This window comes from Caretta caretta, chromosome 1 (assembly GCF_965140235.1).
Source record: "Caretta caretta isolate rCarCar2 chromosome 1, rCarCar1.hap1, whole genome shotgun sequence".
Lineage (NCBI taxonomy): Eukaryota > Metazoa > Chordata > Testudines > Cheloniidae > Caretta > Caretta caretta.
Window position 1 is genome coordinate 109,515,249 of NC_134206.1, and position 20,399 is coordinate 109,535,647.

General features: G+C 44.0%; 1 protein-coding gene across 2 annotated transcripts in view; it reads right to left on the reverse strand.

Annotated features, from left to right (window-relative positions):
* Positions 1–14,679: 14,679 nt before the first annotated feature.
* The window catches only part of ANKRD10 (ankyrin repeat domain 10), a 51,950-nt gene continuing 46,230 nt past the window's right edge, over positions 14,680–20,399 (reverse strand). For both annotated transcript variants that reach the window (XM_048855244.2, XM_048855257.2), the window contains exons 5-6: positions 19,215–19,310; positions 14,680–16,314 (exon numbers count right to left, since the gene is read on the reverse strand). In XM_048855244.2, coding sequence (XP_048711201.1) covers positions 15,848–16,314; positions 19,215–19,310 — 563 coding nt within the window. In that variant the 3' untranslated portion in view covers positions 14,680–15,847. The remainder of the gene's footprint in view (positions 16,315–19,214; positions 19,311–20,399) is intronic.

The window sequence follows — 20,399 nt, forward strand, 5'->3', positions numbered from 1 at the left end:
TTCCCCCTAGCCGTACCCGTAGTGGGGGAGCGCCCCAGCGACCCCTGGAGTGGTGCCTCCATGGCGTGGTATAAGGGGAGCTGCGCGCTCCCCCCACCCTCAGTTCCTTCTTGCCAGACAGAGGGGAAGGAGGGCGGAGTGTGCAATAGACATGAGCAACACATCTCAAAGAACACCAGTTACGGAAAAGGTAACTGTCTTTTCTTTTTCGAGGGATTGCTCATGTGTATTCCACAATAGGTGATTCAAAGCTATATCTGTTGGAGGTGGCTAGGAGTTCACAAATACTAGGTACGGAGTACAGCCCTGCCAAACCCAGCGTCATCCCTGGTTTGGGAGACGATCACATAGTGCAAGGTGAACGTGTGAACCGAAGACCATGTGGCAGCCCTACAAATGTCCTGGATGGAGACGTGGGCTGAGAAGGCAGCCAACAAGGCTTGCACTCGAGTTGAGTGCGCCTTCACAATCGGTGGCGGGGAGATACCCGCCAGATCATAACAGGTACAGATGCACGAAGTGATCCAGTTGGAGAGCCGCTGAGTGGAGACTGACTGACCTCTCATGCACTCAGCCGAGGTGATGAACAATTGCAAGGACTTTCTGAACCGCTTGGTCCGCTGGAGGTAGAAAGCCAGAGCCCATTGCACATCGAGGATGTGGAGACTGCGCTCCTCACTGGATGCATGGGGCTTGGGGCAGAGGACCGGTAGAAAAATGTCCTGACCCATGTGATAGGCGGAGACCACCTTCGGGAGGAATGCAGAGTGTGGGCTGAGCTGGACCTTGTCTTTATGGAAAACCGTGTATGGAGGCTCGGAGGTCAGGGCCCTAAGCTCCAAGACCCGCCTGGCCAACGTGATTGCGACCAGGAAGGCCACCTTCCACGAGAGGTGGGACCAGGAGCACGTGGCTAACAGCTCAAACGGGGACCCCGTGAAACGGGCCAACACCAGGTTTAGGTCCCGCTGCGGGACCGGGGGCCTAGCATATGGGAAGAGATGGTCCAAACCCTTGAGGAACCGGCCACTCATAGCATGGGAGAATACTGTGTGACCCTGCACTGGCGGATGCAAGGCCGATATGGCCGCCAGGTGCAGCTTGACTGACGAGGGCGCCAGGCCCTGGGCTCTAAGGTGGAGAAGGTAGTCCAGGACAAGCTGGATCGGGGCAGCCACCAGGGAAACACCCCACTCATTCACTCATCTGAAGAACCCGTACCACTTTGCCAAGTAGGCATGATGTGTGGAGGGCCGCCTGCTTTCTAGGAGGACGCGTTGAACCCCTTCTGAGCACATCCTTTCCTCCCTACCTAACCCTTGAGCAGCCACACTGTGACGTGGAGAGCCATTAGGTTGGGGTGGAGGAGGTGGCCCTAGTCCTGGGAGAGCAGGTCCGGGCGGAACGGCAACAGCCATGGAGGAGCAACCGCCAGGTCCGTGAGGGTCCCGTACCAATGTTGCCTGGGCCATGCTGGGGCAATCAGAAGGACCCGGGCCGTGTCCGTCTTTATTTTTTCCAGGACCTTGCTGATCAGTGGGAAAAGAGAAAAGGCATAGAGAAACTGGCCTGACCAGGACAGGAGGAAAGCATCTGAGATAGCACCCCTTCCCAGTCCTGCCCTGGAGCAGAACTGGGGACCGTGGCGGTTCTGTCTCATCGTAAACAGGTCCACATGGGGAGTCCCCCACACTCGGAAAAGCCTGTGAGCCACCTCCGGGTGGAGAGACCACTTGTGCTGAGAGGAGAAGTCCCTGCTCAAGCGATCCGCCCGTGCGTTCCGGGTGCCTGGTAGATGGAAGGCCTTTTGGCAGATGTTGTGGGCTATACAGAAATCCCACAGCCTGAGAGCTTCGCGGCAGAGGGCAGAGGATCGGGCCCCGCCTTGCCTGTTGATATAGAACATAGAGGCCACGTTGTCTGTGAGGACTCTGACCACCCTGCCCCCCAGGTGAGAGTAGAAGGCCACGCACGCCAGCCATACTGCCCTGAGCTCCTGGACATTTATGTGTAGGGTCAGATCCTGAGCCGACCACAGAACTTGGGTCTGAATATTCACCACGTGGGCCCCCCCAACCCAGGTCCGATGCATTGGACACCAGTTGCAGCGATGGGGCCCTGTCCCTGAACGGGCCCCCTTGGAGCATGTTGCTTGGGGCGGATCACCACCGTAGGGAGGCAATCACTGAGTTGGATATGGTGAGAACTCTGTCCATCCTGTCCCTGGCCTGGGAGAACTCCGAGGCCAACCAGAGCTGAAGGGTCCTCATCGTAAGTCTGGTGTGACGAACCATGTATGTGCATGCCTACATGTGACCCAAGAGCTGGAAGCACGCTCTGGCTGTTGTCACCAGGAACCTTGTGACTGTGTCGATGAGCCCCTTCAGGGTCTCAAACCTGTCTGGTGGGAGGGAGACTCTAGCCAACAAGGCATCCAGGAGCACCCCAATAAACTCTATCCATTGAACCGGGACTAACATGGACTTGCTGTTGTTTACCAACAGGCCCAAAGCGGTGCACATGGACAGGAGGAGCATCACGTGATCCCTCACCTGTGACTGGGAGCTGCGCATGACCAGCCAATCATCCAGATAGGGAAAAATCTGGACCCCCCCAGCGCCTGAGGTAGGCTGCTACCACCAACATACATTTTGTAAATACCCTGGGGGCAGTGGACAGGCCAAATGGGAGGACCATAAATTGGTAGTGATTCTGCCCCACCACAAAACAGAGGAAGCATCTGTGCCCCTCGAATATATGAATGTGGAAGTACGCATCCTGAGGATTGAGGGCAGCGTACCAGTCCCCGGGATCCAGGGAGGGGATGATGGAGGCCAGGGAGACCATGTGGAACTTGAGCTTCACCATGTACTGATTCAGATCTTGCAGGTCCAGGATGGGCCTGAGTCCCCCATTGGCCTTCAGGATAAGGAAATAGCGGGAGTAGTACCCCTTGGCTTTGAACTCCATAGGCACCACTGCAACAGCTCCTACTCCCAGGAGCAGCCCCACCTCCTGCTTGAGCAGAGTTTCATGCAAGGGGTCCCCCAGGAAGGACGGGGGCGGGGGATGGTTGGGCGGAGAGGACGTAAACTAGAGGGTGTAGCCCCAGGCTATGGTGTTGAGGATCCATTGGTCCGAGGTCATCTGCAACCACTCTGGGAGGAAAGCACACAACCAGCTGGAGAAGGGAAATTTTATTGAGGGTGGATCCCTGATGAGAACTGGCAGGGCTCCCCCGAGTGTCCCGTCAAAACCACCTTTTCCCCGCCTGCTTGCCCTTGGAGGACCCAGGCTGGGGGGCAGGCAGAGACTGCCTCTGAGGGCATCTCTTGTAGTCCCACAACTTCTTATAGCTGGCCTCGTATTTCAGGTGGGTGGCCTGAGCAGGAATCTGCTGCGGCTTGAATTTAGATTTATCCGGAGCTGGAACATAGAGACCGAGAGTCTGGAGGGTCGTGCGGGAGTCTTTCATGCCATGCAGACTTATATCCATTGCAAAGCTGGAGCAGAGCAGTTCCGACACACCTTCGCTAGCGGCAAGAAGGAACTGAGGGTGGGAAGAGCGTGCAGCTCCCCTTATACTGTGCCATGGAGGCGCTACTCCAGGGGTTGCTGGGGTGCTCCCCCTGTATGGGTACTGCTAGGGGAAAAACTTCCGGCAAATGGTGAGCACGCACACCTATTGTGGAACACACATGAGCAATCACTCGAAGAAGAAGTCTCCGTCAGGGGTCTGTTTCAGTTGGACTTGCTGAACGGAGCTCATGGTGTGAAGTGGGGCTGCTGCAGGCCCAGAGGGCCAATCTAAGGAAGTGGAGAATCCACATGGCTTACCCTGGAGGAAGAGCAACAATCCTGGGGTGGGGACTGGCACACCGAAGGGTTTCCTCCTAGAGACTGTTCCAAAGCTGGAGCCATAGCATTGAGCCTGTGGATCTGTGACAAAAGGTCCTTTACAGCCGTTCATTTCTATGATTCTCTACTTTGGTACTAGCAGTGGCCAATGAGAAATACAGTCAGCATGACAGGCAGTCGTCTCAGCACACTAGCAGCCTAGCCATTGTCAAGGTCTCCAGCCTCCTCCCACAACCCAAATTCTGCCTGCTTGTGACACAAAAATGAAATGTCACTCACTGTAAATTGGGACCTTCATAGTATTATGATTAATTGGCTGATATGTCTGCAGAGATCAATATGATGAATCTGCTGAGATGAATTTGCTACCACTCTTCTCTTCCTGGGTGGTGGTGGTATGGGGGTGGCTGGTGTGTGTGTGTGTGAGAGAGAGAGAGTGTTCAGGATAGTGGGTCATAGGGGCAGTGTTTCTGGAGGCCTGGACAGATATGCTGTTGAAGACAGTTGGAACCCATCAGGCCTGCGGGCCTAAGTCACGTTTGAAAATGGGATTTAGCAATCTAAGTCACTTAGGCCTTGCAACGTAGAGCAGAGCAACTCTAAATATCTTATAAAATCTTGGCCGTAGAGCCTGTCATAAATATAAAGGGAAGGGTAACCACCTTTCTGTATACAGTGCTATGAAATCCCTCCTGGCCAGAGGCAACATCCTGTTACCTGTAAAGGGTTAAGAAGCTCAGCTAACCTGGCTGGCACCTGACCCAAAGGACCTATAAGGGAACAAGATACTTTCAAATCTTGGGGGGTAAGGCTTTTGTTTATGCTCTTTGTTTACGAGGTTGTTTTCTCTTGGGACTGAGAGAGGCCAGACAGAAATCCATCTTCTCCAACCCATCCTAATCCAAGTCTCCAATATTGCAACCAGTATAGGTAAACCGGGCAAGGCGGATTAGTTTATCTTTTGTTTTATGTGAATTTTCCCTGTGTTAAGAGGGAGGTTTATTCCTGTTTTCTGTAACTTTAAGGTTTTGCCCAGAGGGGGATCTACTTTGTTTTGAATCTGGATACCCTGTAAAGTATTTTCCAACCTGATTTTACAGGGATGATTTTTACCTTTCTTTTTTTTAAATAAAACCCTTCTTTTAAGAACCTGACTGATTTTTCCATTGTTCCTAGATCCAGGGGTTTGGGTCTTTGATGATTTTGTAACCAATTGGTTAGGATATTATTCTCAAGCCTCCCCAGGAAAGGGGGTGTAGGGCTTGGGGGTATATTTTGGGGGAAGACGTCTCCAAGTGGCCTCTTTCCCTGTTCTTTGTTTAAACCGCTTGGTGGGGGCAGCATACCGTTCAAGGACAAGGCAAAGTTTGTACCTTGGGGAAGTTTTTAACCTAAGCTGGTAAGAATAAGCTTAGGGGGCCTTTCATGCGGGTCCCCACATCTGTACCCTAGAGTTCAGAGTGGGGAAGGAACCCTAACAGAGCCTTAGCAGTTGAAGTGCCTACAGCACTTGCCTCAGCTGTGATACACCCTGCAAGATACCAGGGGCCCTGTCAAGGCAAGGCCTGTTGAACACAGCACTGTGTTGCCCTCCATGGAGTCTCTAATTATATAACCATTGTCCTTCTTCTTGCATGTTATGATCAGCAATGAAATAGTTTAAAATGTTGACATTTAACTTTAAATTAGGCTTCCGAGTTAACCCAGTTACTGTTCACACCTCTTTTAGCACTATTGTTTCAGGCTATCTGCAAATGCAGGCAGACATCCCTCCATCAGTTTAATTCAGTTCACATTCCAAAGGTTGTTTTCATAGCCATATTTGTTAGAGGTTTTGTTTGTTTGAAAGTTGAGTTTTTTGAGCATAAGATGCAGCCATGAGGAAAAAGTCTCAGTTTTCACAAGCTGATGTCAGCCATTCTGTTCAATCCCTTTCATTAGCTGTCTCCAGAATTCTGAGGCAGGCCCAGTGCATTATTGGTGCAAACATGGCAGACTGGAGATAGTTACATTTGGGACAGGGTAAAACATTGTTTTGCAGGCCCATCCAAAAGCACTAAGGCAAGTGTGACTGTAAGAGCCCCTTAGAGAGCCCCTTGTTTTGTAAACCCCTACCAGGTCTGACACACTCCCTACTCCTAAGACATTGCCATCATAGTATTTATCTGTAAAGAGTATTGTGTGTAGTAGCAAATGAAAACTGGTGACACACAGGTCATTAATAGCACTGTGTGATGTATGGCTGGATGGCGTGTAAAAGGTCGTGTGTGTGTATGTGCTTGAAATATGTACCTAACATACGTTTTGGGGGCAGACTTGATAAACAAGTTTGTCCTAGACAAAGGCCTGTTGCATCACCTCTTTGCCTGTGTCTATAATGTAAATTGAGCAGGGGGATGCATGAGTTAATGGGCAGTTCATTTGCATCTGAAGTAAACACCAGTTGTCAGGAGGAGGAGGACGCAGCATGGCGTTGGCCCCCTGGAGCACAGACAGCAACGGAGAATAACTTTATCTGGAGATTCAAAAGAATCTATTTCCAAGGTTTACTGGACTATAAGAAGAGAGGGAGAGAAGCCCTTTGTTATCCACCCCTCAGAGAACAAAAAGACCGGGCTCTGTGCTTTGATGCGTGGTGGATCCCCAACTAGGTGGGCTGGTGCCAAGGAGAAGTAGCTTTGGGTAAGAAACTTATCTTAAGGATTGTAACTTGTTAAGTTTTAGACACTAGAACATCTGACTATACTTTTGTTTTATTTATAGCCATTTTCTGTTTCCATTGTCTCTATTTAGTATCACATATCTGTTCTTTATTAATAAACTCATTCTTGTTTTATTATAAATCCATCTCAGCACTGTTCTGTTAATGCGAAGTGTGCATCGTCTGCTGAGCCAAGGAGACAGTGGAGTTGGTATTTTCTGTATGTGTCCAGGGGCTGGATACTGCTGAGGAACCCTCTTCAAGAGGGTTCAGGATCTAGGAACGTCAAGCATTTTCTCAGGCGTCTGCCAGTCTTTTTCTTGCCTTACAGTGTTTGTTGGACTGGCTAACAGACTGGAATGTCTGGTAGCTGACACACAGTTTAGCAGCAGCAAATCTCTCTCTTGTTGAGACAGAAGGGTAACAAGATTAGCGAACAGGGAACTGCGAACAGGGGAGTTTGAGAAGGAGTTTGAAAGAGGGAGTCATAATATAATCGCTAGGGTTAGGAAGGGCCGCATCGCCAGTGCCAATGCTGCTGATGTCTCCTCCACCTGGACCTGTATCCAGACAGACAACCTAACCAGGGATGCTTCTACCCAGATCCTGGTGTGGATTTGCAGAGACTGTGGCCTGCATTTTCTCACCCCCAGAAAGCCAGGTTGGGGGGACCATCTAGTGTGAAAGGTGCCTGCTGGTGGAATCTCTCAGGAAGCCTGTGGGAGAGCTACAGGAGGAAGTGGCTAGGGTGAGGAGTTTCCGTGCCCACAAGGAATTCCTCAGGAGTATTCATATAGAGACATTCAAGGCTAAGGAAGCTATCTAACTAGAGAGGACTGCTGTCACACCACCACGGGAGGAGGATATGGCTCTGTCACAGGGAGGACACTGGCTGTTGGTTACTTCTGGCTGCAGGCAGTGCTTCACTGCTACTCCCAACCCACCCACCATGGTGATGAAAAATCGATATGCTGCCCTGGCAATGAGTGATGGGGAATCACCCCCAAAGGTGGAGGAGAAGCCATGTACCCCCAAGGCTGGGAAAATCACAGCCACCACTCCTTGGGGGAAACAGGGTACTAGTGGTTGGTGACTCTCTTTTGAGGGGGGCGGAGGCATCCATCTGTTGCCCTGACACGGCGAGGTATGCTGCTGCCAAAGGCCCATATCAGAGATGTTACGGAGGGATTGTCAAGGATCATCTGGGCTCTTACTACTACCTTGTGCTACTCATCCATGTGGGCACTAAAGATACTGTGAGGTATGACCCTCAGCAGATCAGAAGTGACTACAGGGCTCTAGGAGTACGGGTGAAGGAGTTGGGAGCACAGGTGGTGTTCTCTTCGATCCTTTCGGTCAAGGGTAGTGGCCCAGGCAGAGACAGATGCATCCTGGAGGTGAATGCCTGGCTGGGAGGATGGTGTCGCCAGGAGGACTTCAGCTTCCTTGGCCATGGGACGCTGTTCCAGGAAGAAGGACTGCAAGGAAAGATGGGGTCCACCTATCGAGGAAGGGGAAGAGCATATTTGGATACAGACTGGCTAACCTCTGGCTTTAAACTAGGTTCAAAGGGGGCAGGTGACAAAAGTCCCCAGGTAAGTCAAAAACATGGAGACCGGGGAGAAGGTTCGGAAATTGGGGGGAGCAAGGGCGGTTATAGCAGGGATAGAGTAGAGACAAGACAGAACTGGGGGGAGGGATCAAATCAGTAGTTTAGATGTCTGTACACTAATGTGAGCAGTATGGGGAATAAGCAGGAAGAACTCAAAATGCTAGTAAATAAATACAACTGTGACATAGTTGGCATCACAGAGACTTGGTGGGATAATACACATGACTGTAATATTGGTATAGAGGATACAGCTTGCTCAGGAAGGACTGGCAGGGAAAAAAGGGAGGAGGTATTGCCTTATATATTAAAAATGTATACAGTACACTTGGACTGAGGTTGAGATGGAAATAGGAGACAGACTTGTTGAAAGTCTCTGGCTAAGGATAAAAGGGGTAAAAAACAAGGGTGATGTCATGGTAGGGGTCTACTACAGACCACCTAACCAGGAAGAAGAAGTGAATGAGGCTTTTTTTAAACAAGTAACAAAATCATCCAAAGCACAGGACTTGGTGGTGATGGGGGACTTCAACTACTCAGACATCTCTTGGGAAAATAACACAGTAGGGCACAGATTATCCAACAAGTTCTTGGAATGTATTGGAGACAATTTTTTATTTCAGAAGGTGGAGAAAGCTACTAGGGGAGAGACTGTTCTAGATTTGATTTTGACAAATAGGGAGGAACTGGTTGAGAATTTGAAAATAGAGAGCAGCTTGGGTGAAAGTGATCATGAAATGATAGAGTTCATGATTCTAAGGAATGGTAGGAGGGAGAATAGCAAAATAAAGACAATGGATTTCAAGAAAACAGACTTCAGCAAACTCAGGGAGTTGGTAGGTAAGATCCCATGGGAAGCAAGTCTAAGGGGAAAAACAATTGAAGACAACTGGCAGTTTTTCAAAGAGAACATTATTAAGGGCACAAGAGCAAACTATCCCACTGCGTAGGAAAGATGGGAAGTGTGGCAAGAGACCACCCTGGCTTAACCAGATCTTCAATGATCTAAAAATCCAAAAAGAGTCCTACAAAAAGTGGAAACTAGGTCAAATTATAAAGGATGAATATAAACAATAACACAAGTATGTAGGGGCAAAATTAGAAAAGCCAAGGAACAAAATGAGATCAAACTTGCTAGAGACATAAAGGGTAACAAGAAAACATTCTACAAATACATTAGAAGCAAGAGGAAGTCTAAGGACAGGGTAGGCCTATTACTCAATTGGGGTATGAGGGGGGGAAGTAACAACAGAAAATGTGGAAATGGCAGAGGTGCTTAATGACTTCTTTGTTTCAATTTTCACCAACAAGGTTTGGAGGTGTTTGGAAGTCTAACATAGTGAATGTCAGTGAAAATGAGGTGGGATCAGAGGCTAAAATAGGAAAAGAACAAGTTAAAAATTACTTAGATGTCTTCAAGTCACCAGGGCCTGATGAAATGCATCCTAGAATACTCAAGGAACTGACTGAGGAGATATCTGAGCCACTAGCAGTTACCTTTGAAAAGTCATGGAAGATGGGAAGAGATTCCAGAAGACTGGAAAAGAGAAAATATAATGCCAATCTATAAAAAGGGAAATAAGGGCAACCTGGGGACTTACAGACCAGTTGGCTTAACTTTTGTACCCGGAAAGATAATAGAGCAAATAATTAAGCAATCAATTTGCAAACATCTAGAAGAAAATAAGGTGATAAGTAACAGTCAGCATGGATTTGTCAGGAACAAATCATGTCAAACCAATCTTATAGCTTTCTTCGACAGGGTAACAAGCCTTTTGGATGGGGGGAAACCGTAGACATGGTATATCTTGACTTTAGTAAAGCTTTTGATACTGTCTCATATGACCGTCTCATAAACAAACTAGGAAAATGCAATCTAGCTGGAGCTACTATTAGGTGGATGCAAATCTGGTTGGAAAACCATTCCCAGAGAGTAGTTATCAGTGGTTCACAGTCATGCTGGAAGGGCATAGTGAGTGGAGTCCCGCAGGGATAAGTTCTGGGTCCAGTTCTATTTAATATCTTCATCAATGATATAGATAATGGTATAGAGCAGTGGTGGGCAACCTGTGGCCCGCATGCAGCCCATCAGGGTAATCAGATTGCAGGCCATGAGACATTTTGCTGACGTTGCCCTTCCGGAGGCACAGCCCCCCACAGCTCCCAGTGGTCACGGTTCACCATTCCCGGCCCATGGGAGCTGCGGGAACCGGGGACCAGCACATCCCTGCGTCCCACTGCTTCCCGTAGCTCCCACTGGCCTAGGAGCTGAGCATGCGTGCAGAGCCCCATGGCCGCCCCTGATCCTTGAAGCCAGAAGGACCTGCCGGGTGCGGGATCCGGGCGGCACTTACCTGGTGCAGCTCCTGGGAAGCAGCCAGCAGGTCCTTTTGGCTCCTAGGGTCAGGGGTAGCCAGGGGGTTCTGCACGCTGCTTGTGCCTGCAGGCCCCGTGCCTGCAGGCCCCGCCCCTGCAGCTCCCATTGGCCGCGGTTCCCAGCAGTGGAATACAGTGGTGGGCACAGCTCACAGAGACCCACCTTGGCTGCCCCTCCGCCTGGGGGCTTCAGGGTCCTGCCAGCCACTTCCCGGCAGCTGTGCAGAACCAGGTAGGGAGCTTGAGAGCTACAGTGACCAGTCCAGCTCTGTGCCAAATATTGGGACAAATTGTGTCCTGACTGTCCCAGGATGTGGGACAAACAGCTAAATATCGGGATGTCTGGTCACCCTATTAGTCTCCCTCGCCGACCATAAGGAGTTTGTATTGGAGGTCCCCTCAGTGCACCAGAGGTTGATGACACCAGTCAGGACCAGAGACCTCCTGGACTATTGTCAGCAGGAGTAGGTGGACCCCAACACCTTCATTCAGCAAATGGGGTTGCCCACCCCACATGTGCCACAGGAGGTAAAGGCAGCCCTGCTCCCAGCCTCTAGTGTTCCCTGCCCACCCATTTCCTCTGGCCTTTCTAAGCTTCAGGTGAGGCCCCGACTGCTTTGAATTTCCCATATAAGCCAACTCAGTAAGACCTGGCTGACCTGATTCCAAGCCACGTCACAGGAACATCTATACAAGCTCATGCACCATGCTATTCATTTCTTCACCCTCATAGCCACCCCAGTACATAATGGTGGGACATGTTGCCATCTATGGAAGGTGAGAAGTCTTGGTGGGATTGCTTGTATTGGTGCCACAGCCTGTCAGGAATATAATTAGGCAGCCCCTTCACAGAGCCATGAACAGAGGCCTATTGTTGATGGTTTTTGGATTCCCATTACAGTTGTTTTTCTTGTGCTGAGAGGAAGACCCTGGCACATGCATATTGACAGTGGGCTGCCCCTTTTCTGCCTCTTCCAGAATGTCTTGTTGAGGTTCTATCTTCAGTTTTTCCCACACCTTTTGATTTATGCACATCTTATCCATAGGCCCACAAAGTTGCAGAACCTCCTTGTTGACCTCCTTCTGGCTTTCAGCTAATGGGCCATATATCCAATCCAGAAGGAAGGAATTGGATGGAGGGCTCACCTGTGACCAAGACTGTGGGGGTTGATTTTGTGCACTTGTTTGTTCAAGTCTCTAGGAAGTGTTTCTCTGAGTGGCATCGACTAGCTCCCTGAACTTTTGAGGAGCAGTGGATATTGTCCAGGCATCTCGGCTTGGTGTCCCCCTCGGAAACACTGATTGTAAACCTATGACCCTCACTTCCATTTATGTTTTTTCATTTGTTGTCCCCCAGAATCGGTTGATAGATGTATTTCTTCTGGTCCTTTCCCTCTAAAGAGCAGGAGGTCTTTTTTGGTTCACTAGATAAATTGCCTTCAGGGATCCATGAAGTATATAGGGACCCTATAGGCCTAACCCCATGCTGAGACACCTGACCATAATGCTGGGCCTGAGACCCTACTTACTCCAGACCTAAGCATAGACTTTGGGTCCCTAACTGCCCCAACCCTAACCCTGGGAGCACTATCTACCCCAGCCATAACCTGAGAAACTTTTTCAGCCTTAATGCTAAACCTAGGGTGGGAGGCCCTACCTGTTCCAACCCTAACCCTAGGGGACTGTACCTGCCCAAACCATCACTTGTGAAAGTTTATTTACTCCCAACACCTAACCCTAGAACATAGTACCCTTCCTCCCCAAACCCTAGGCTGGGGGCCCCTACCTGACTTTCACTGTAACCCAAGCCTGAGCCAGTTTTCCAGCCCAATTCTAACCCAAGCCCTCATTCTCACTGGGACACTTTCTGGTCTCACCCCAATCCTATACTGGGGTACCTCCATCCCTAACTCTGGACCAGGGGGACCCTACCTGCCTTATCCTAGCCCAGGCTAGAAGGGTGGAAAACTACTTCTAATCCTAACTTTAGGATGAGGTGCCCCATCTGCCCTACACCTAACTGTGGGCTGGAGGGACCCTACCTGCTCCAGCCCCAACTTTAGGCCAGAGAGACCATACCTGGCACTAGCTCAGCACCAACCTGAGACAACCTACATAATCTTGCAATAAAATGATGCATACTAGTTCCATCTCTAGGGTACGCATCCTCCCCTTTCCTTACACTGATTGGGTAAGAGCAAACCCCAATCACCTCATAAAATTACAGCTCTGTAGTGTGAAAACTAAATTTCCACTTTCTCAGCTCACAAACAGACTTCTACAAACTAGTCCCACCTACTGCATATACCATTCAATATAGCTACATTCCTGTGAATGCAGCTGCAGTGTATGCAGCTAATTCCTAGTGGGTATTGCCGGCGGCATGGGGGCAGAGGCAAGATTGGGTGCACGTTTACTGTAACAGTGTATTTCTTGGTTTTCAGTTTAAATTAAGCTAAACTCAACATTCTGGAAGGACATGAGCTGTCACTGGAAAATTAACCGTGTAAATGTTTTTTGCCATTTGATTGTATATAGTTCAAATCCATCTACACTTTTTCTGCCAGAAGCAGCTTTTATTACACTTGCTTTTCATTATACCATTAAAGTCAATGGAGTTACAAACATGTACGATAGCAAAATTCATCCTCCTATTCAAAACAGCAAATTTGAGACTAATAATTAAAAATAGTCAAATAGCCTTTAACTATTCATATCAGTATTCAATCTGTGAGACCAGGAGTATGCTCCATCTTTCTCCAATTCTCAGCCTCTGTACAGTAGTGAAAACAGGGCTATGGTAACAGCCTATATTTCTCACTTTCAATTCCAGTATATAAACTCAAAGTTTCCTCATCTATCTCCTTCTGAACTCACATACTGCACTCTTGCAACCTTGTTTTGCTTTGAGGACTTCAGTGGACCTTCCATATACTAAAAATGTTCAGAAGACATCTTGAGAATTTACAACAAGCAGCAATCAAGACCCTCTAGTTTCAGTTTTGGAAATTTAGTCTTGAAAGCAATAAGCATTTGAAGGAGAAGAGGGGTTTGAAGAAAATTTTTCACAGATAGGATAGAGATACTCAAGTTATTCAGTCAAATATTTTTGAAGAAAAATGTGTCTGAAATCTGTTTAAATAATAGTGAATGAAAGCCAAATATAGTATATATTTCCTTAAAAGCTTGTCTGGCAGGAAATTTAAGTCTTGAGTTATACTTCACTTGGGTACATAAAACCTCATTGAAAAACTATAAAATGTGGCCAAGCAACATGTGTGCAAGATTAGTTGTAACCTAAGGAGGAAAATTCAGACAGCACACTGCTATAAATACTAAGGGCTTTGATTTGCCAAATGAATATAAACAAAATCATATGTAAAACTCTAAAATAGCACTTGGAAAAAAATGTCTTAATCAAGCTTTAAGTTAATAAGTCTGAAGTGTTAGTTTGACCAAAATTATAGCATGCTAGAGGCGCCATGCTTCCGGTGAGATTTAGGTCCCCCTGCACATCTCATCTGTCACCAGAAGTTAAGTGCTTGCATTATTCTGGCCAACTGCTCCATTTGCTTATACTGTCATTGTAACTCAACTAGTATCTAACTCGCTACACTTTAATTTGCTTTGTGGTATTTTATATCGGAATGGTGATATATGAAACAATATTGTAAGTTCTATTAGAAAATACTGAGTTTTTCAGACTTTTTCCTAATGAAATGTTTAAGGGAAAACTAAGTACTACACAATTTCAGGGTGAAACACAAAACTAACATTTCTGATCTTTCTTTGGAACTCAGGACTGAGAGTCTTTACACATAATGTAGAAAACATGTACTAGTATCTTTGAAAGAACAAAGAAACTCAGTCAAAGATGACTTGCCAGCCTATTTACCTTCTTTTTTATAATTCCACATAATGAAAATAAACAGATTCCACACAGGCGTTAAGAAGGATTAAATAGGTAAGTGAGATTTGACTTTAAATCTATTAAACACTTGTTCATATAAATCAATGAATGTGTCACTTCTAAATAAAATAAATCCAGATACAATATGGAATTATTTTTTTAAAATTCAATTTGTAATGTCCCTTTTAAACAAAACAAAAAAAATTGATACAGTTCAAAGCTTACTGGGTTTCTCTCTTGTTTAATATATTCTCCCACCATTCTTTTATCAAATCACAAAAGTAGTATCTTACATTATTAATGTGTATACAGAGCACTTGTATGAATTTTTACTTGTGTTACAGGATTTAAATACAATGTATTTTCAGTGAACAAAGCCCTAAAAGTATCTTAACTGGCTAGATATACACGGCATTAGATTTTCAAAACAGTTGTAAAAAACACAAAGCAAACAAAATATATGTACAGTATATCAAAATCAGTCAAATATTTTGACCTGACTATTTCTATAACAAGTAGCAGTAATTTTAAATTGCATAAAAAGCAAAAACAGTGCCAACATGCATCCAGGCTATGAGCTATGGTAAAATATCAAACACATAAGTAAAGTAGAGAAGCAAAATAAAAAAAAAAGCCATAAATCAGAACCAATGCTGAAGCACACTCTCACTTGCAACTGACCATAGGTAATCTGCTTTTCCACTTCTATAATGCAAAGGGCCCTAACAATGAAGAAAAGAATTCCTATGCTACACTAAATTGAAAAATGTTTCTAACTTGTCTTTGCATTTTTAACATTTCATTTGTCATAGAACGAAAAGATGAAGTTCCAATTCTATTAAAGAAACATACAAATTCGTAAATCAGAGAAGCTCCTTTAAGAACAACACTTTTCAAACCTTGCATAGTGACAGCTGGCATTGATATCGCTACCATAGCTTCAGCAGAAAATACAAAAAAGGAAAATATTTACTTCAAGATTGATACACAAACACAACTTGTTTTCTGCACAAAATTCAATACAGTTTGATCATATTAATAAGAGGGAAAACACTTTTAAGAAGGGGAAAGATAGTGTTCACTAGCTTGGAAATAAAATAAAAAAAAAACAAATAAACGAACAAGTACAAAACCACAACATTCTATAGTAAAATGCAAAGAATAAACATTTCATTGTAACACCACCTACTTGCATCACTAGATAAGCCTCATACATGCAACAAATTAGAACTATAGTATAAGACTGTCAAATGAAAGATTTACTTTTTATATAAACAAAGTGTAAAAATAGTAATAGGTGCATTTTTCAGATTTAATGCTAGATGAGGATTTTTTGTCCCTCTCAAACATTTGCTAGCAATTTCAATATGAATTTGACAAACAAGATGTTGATTTAGGAACCATGATAAAGATACATTGTGCCTAAGACAGTATTATCATATTTCTGTTCAACTTTAACAGAATTGGAATGCTCAACAACACTGTTAAGTTCAGGGATGCTTTCAGCAGTATCCCCAAAACCATGATAATGCCCATAGTGCAAAGTATCTCCAAGATCTTCAGCCCATGAGGGCCTGTTAGACACAAAGCTACTTGGGCTTCCATTCAGATGCAGTGAACCACACATATCGGCAGAAGTATTCATGGCTTTTTCTGGTTCTTCAGTGCCATTACAGGTGTGAATTCTGTGCCTATTGGCAGAAGCTACTCCAGAAGTTATTCCATTAGGTCTTAATGTTAAACATTCTTCATGCCTGGAATCCATTCCATTGAACTGTGTTATGGTGGTGAAGTCCAAATGTCCATTGATGGTACATCCATTTGTCAATGCATTCAAAACGGAGCTACTGCTATTCATATCTGCATTAAGAAATACATCTGTCACCAAAAATTGAGAATCAATGGAAATACATCAAAATGTCTCCACTGCACTCCACTTTGTTTTTCAAAACCTATGCACAGAAACTTGGGGGTGGGAGTGGAAAGACACTTGAGTGCAAACCTAATTTTTATATTCCACGTCAACATAGGTGGTTTAAAAGTAATATAATCTGACTCTGACCAGTAAATTTGAAAGCTAATTTTAATTTCAAAAACATAATTGCTAACTAAATTAGAAATGTATATATATATATAGCTATGCTAATCTTTCTAAGACACTGTGAATTTTAGAAAAATAAAGAAGTTAAGTGACAAGTGTAGAGTAACAAAGCAGACAACATTCCAAACAGTATTTTGGGAAACAGGACAAATTTAAAATCCACCTGGAACTAAAGAATCTATGTGCAAGAACTTAAATTTGAGTGGACTACAGTTTTTAGCAGTGGTGATTATGTTTCTTGCCTCCTCTTTAGTGACAGATCTCAGGTAACAATACATGTTGAAGCAGGCAATATGAACAAGCTTGTGTCAATGGGGAAACTAATATAAAATGTTTCCTAAGGTTGTATATCAAACAATTTCAGTATAACTAGTGGTTTACTTGAGAATATATTAGGCGGGAACAATATGTTTTTTCTTAATGATAGATTTGTAACATCTGTACAATCCACATGCAAAATGCCATACAACAGCAAAATGCACAGAAGACCATAAGATTACTAACAGAAAACAAGAAATACTAAAAATATGCATGCAAAAAACAGACTGGTTTAAGCAATTTCTCATTTGAATTTTAGTAATTAGTACGCTAATTACCTCATCTGTAAAACTAAATTTCAGTCAAGTTTCAAATGTATGTTTTTGTAGTGGTACTGAAAGTACTAGCACAAAAATAGATTACTGGGTGTGCCCTAAAATTACCTATTGTGTGTGCACGTCTGTCTAACGATAGGCAGGGCAAACCTAGAAACTAGCTCTGTATTTTGATTTTTGAGCATTTTACATTTTGTTTTCTAGGTCTTTCTGAACGTATGCACATACATTTATGTACATATTAATGCATAAATCTTTGTGCAGAAAAGTATCATTTGTTTTATTTCTAGCTCAGGGCAGTTAAGTATTCTCTTACTAAATTGCCAAATTTTAAAACACGGGGTCTTTGTTTGAAGGAAAGGTAATGAGTACCACTGCTTTACACTGAAGAAGTGGAAAGTTGTGGTTCTCCACATAAATATAAACGGGTATATATAATATGACATTGGTATTTCACATATAGTAACACACAATGCCAAGGATGTGAATGAACTGAGAGTTATCTGTGACACTAAGTGCAGCAACTGAAGTTTCCTGCTTATCTCTACACTGCTTAAAATAATCACATTAACTAAACTTATTAGCCATAGAATCCTGTTGGAGGTCAAGTTCAAAAAAAAAAAAAACAAACTCAACATATTATGCCTACTAATATTGTGACGAAGACGCACATTAAAAATTTGATAAAATATTTATTAACTGGAAAAAGTGCAGTCCCGTTTTAAAATTGGTAATTTAGGCTAGCTTTGTTAACAAAGTTAACAATGGCATTTCTGTTAGTGAATATTCAAAAGCATATCGTGAATAGTTCTAGTGATAATTACAGCATTTTTATATTTGTTGAAAATAAGCACCTAAAACAATACACAATATTTATGAAAGAGAAAGTCAACTACTTTTCAATAAATATAAACATTTGGCAACTATCACTGGAGCTTTTCATCTACTTTCAAACTAATGAAAAGGTTGTTGTTGTTTTTTTAAATCCCTACATATTTTAATGTCCATTTAATATAATTTGGTGAATCCGACCTATGGTATCAAGCAGAAACATTTTATTATAGTATGACTTACGACATGAATATTCATTTAAAATTTTAATAATACACTAAAATAGTAACTCCTCCCTTTACCTACCAAGTGGATGGACAAGCTGACCCAAGACAATTTTTCTTAAGACAGCGTAACTCTATATACACTCTTGGGTTATTAAAAAGCATCTTGATCAAGCGGCCCCTGAAAAAATTAAAGTACTAATATGCACTACTACTAACAATATGGCTGATTTCATGAAGACTGATACAAAATCCAAAGAGTGGTTTCCAAGATTGTTCCAAATGGCAACTCAATGAAAGTCCCATGGCATCAATAGTCTTTTATCCACATAAAACAAAAGCAATAGCTGTTCACAATATGATTTCTACAGTCATATTGCGGTGTTTGAACAAATGTTGAACACACAGTCATTAGGTTTGGACTATTATTTGCATATGTTGAGCAAGTCTGAAACTAGCTAAGAGATATCACCCTGTTTCAAGAACTATATAAACCATTAGGATATAATTGCCAATATTGTACAAGGAAAAGTAAGTCTATTTGGTACCAATGAAATCAATCATTTAAAATACCTCCGAATTTTCCTTTAAGCTGCAAACATAGTAACTAAAAACAAGGCACATGAAATGTAAGCCTTTAATAAAAGTGAAATAGCCATAGTGAACTTCTATTTAGATTAGATCTATCAATAAGGTTTCCCTTATACCCTTGCAGTGTGTTCTATGAAACAGCTAATCTTTGATATCTACTTAAAAACCCAAATATAATAGCTGTTACAGTAATACAATAGTTTGCAAGACTCTGGACAACAGTGTGCAAAAAATAAAAGGATGTTTTATATTTAAATTAGAAATAAAATGCATATTGATTCTTGCAACGACAGGGAGTTTGCATTGCAGAAACTGTGTAAATTTCAATCTCTTTTGGTCCAACAGAACCACTCTCCTGTTGTTTGGTGTCTTCGACCATTTGAATGTTGTTGTAGTTAACAGGAAACTGTCCACTCCCACCTGATACAACAGCAACCTCTTTATCAATGTGCATATTGTCAGCATCATCCTCATTTCCTCCATTCATCATTGGTATTAAGCCATCAAAGCTATGAGCTGGTTAAAAAAAAAAAAAAAAAAAAAGGGTTAGATTTAGTTTAGATTTAGATTTAAAAACTTGTAGCCAAGCCAATAAGTGTAAATATTCTCATGAGAAAAAACCGGCTATATGGAAACTTTAATTGTATGGTCATAAAATAAGAATTCTGAGGGGTGCTTGAATGGAACTCTGGATCAGAAGTGACCAACTGTGGGAGAATTAATGATTTGGCAGGGGGCAGGGCTTAGCAGCCCTGGGGATCCTTTCCAGTTTATATCTTGTGTTTTTAAAGCTCATACTTTAGGGCTTCAGCTGGTCACCCACAGGGCTCAAGAAAGGATTCTTGCCCCCAATGTATCCTGGGGTGGGGATTTTTTGGTCACCCTCCTCTGAAGCATCAGAGATGGCCACAGATGGAGATCAGATCCATATGTGGGTCTGGCAAGAAATTTCCCCCCAGGTCAGATTGGCGGTGACCTTTGGGTTTTGGTCTTTTTGCCTTCTGCAGCATGGAGCGCAGGTCACTTGCCAGGATTATCTCACTTCATCAATTCCCTGCCATTGCAGGGACCTCAGGCATTGATGTACACTCAGTTTCTCCTATTTTCTGTCAGTGGCAACATAGTAGTTTTAGTCTCCTGTGTGCTGTAATACTTTGGTTGTTGGTTTTAGTGTGTGTTGATGCTGTTTGTTGCCCATCATATACAGAAGATCAGACTAGATGATCTGGTCATTCCTTCTAGCCTTAAACTCTGACTACGACTCAACACAAACTAGACACCCCATTACATTCAAGTACATTAGATTGATTTTTCTGGTGAAGTGAAGAGAAATAGTTGACATTTCAATTACCCATCATTAGGCTTCAGTTAGCACAATGATATGAAAGAGAGCAATTCATACTTCTCAGAGAACATTTCTAGCTTGGAATCAGACACCATTATATTGGATTCAGATTCTGAATGCTCTCTTTGGAACCATAAAGTCTATAGACAATTTTGCTTTTAAGTAAAAGTTTACATTCTGGAGCATAATTATGACTAATGCGTATGCATGCACCCGCTGCATCCTTGCACAGGCAGGGAACGTGTATGTCAAACTAATGT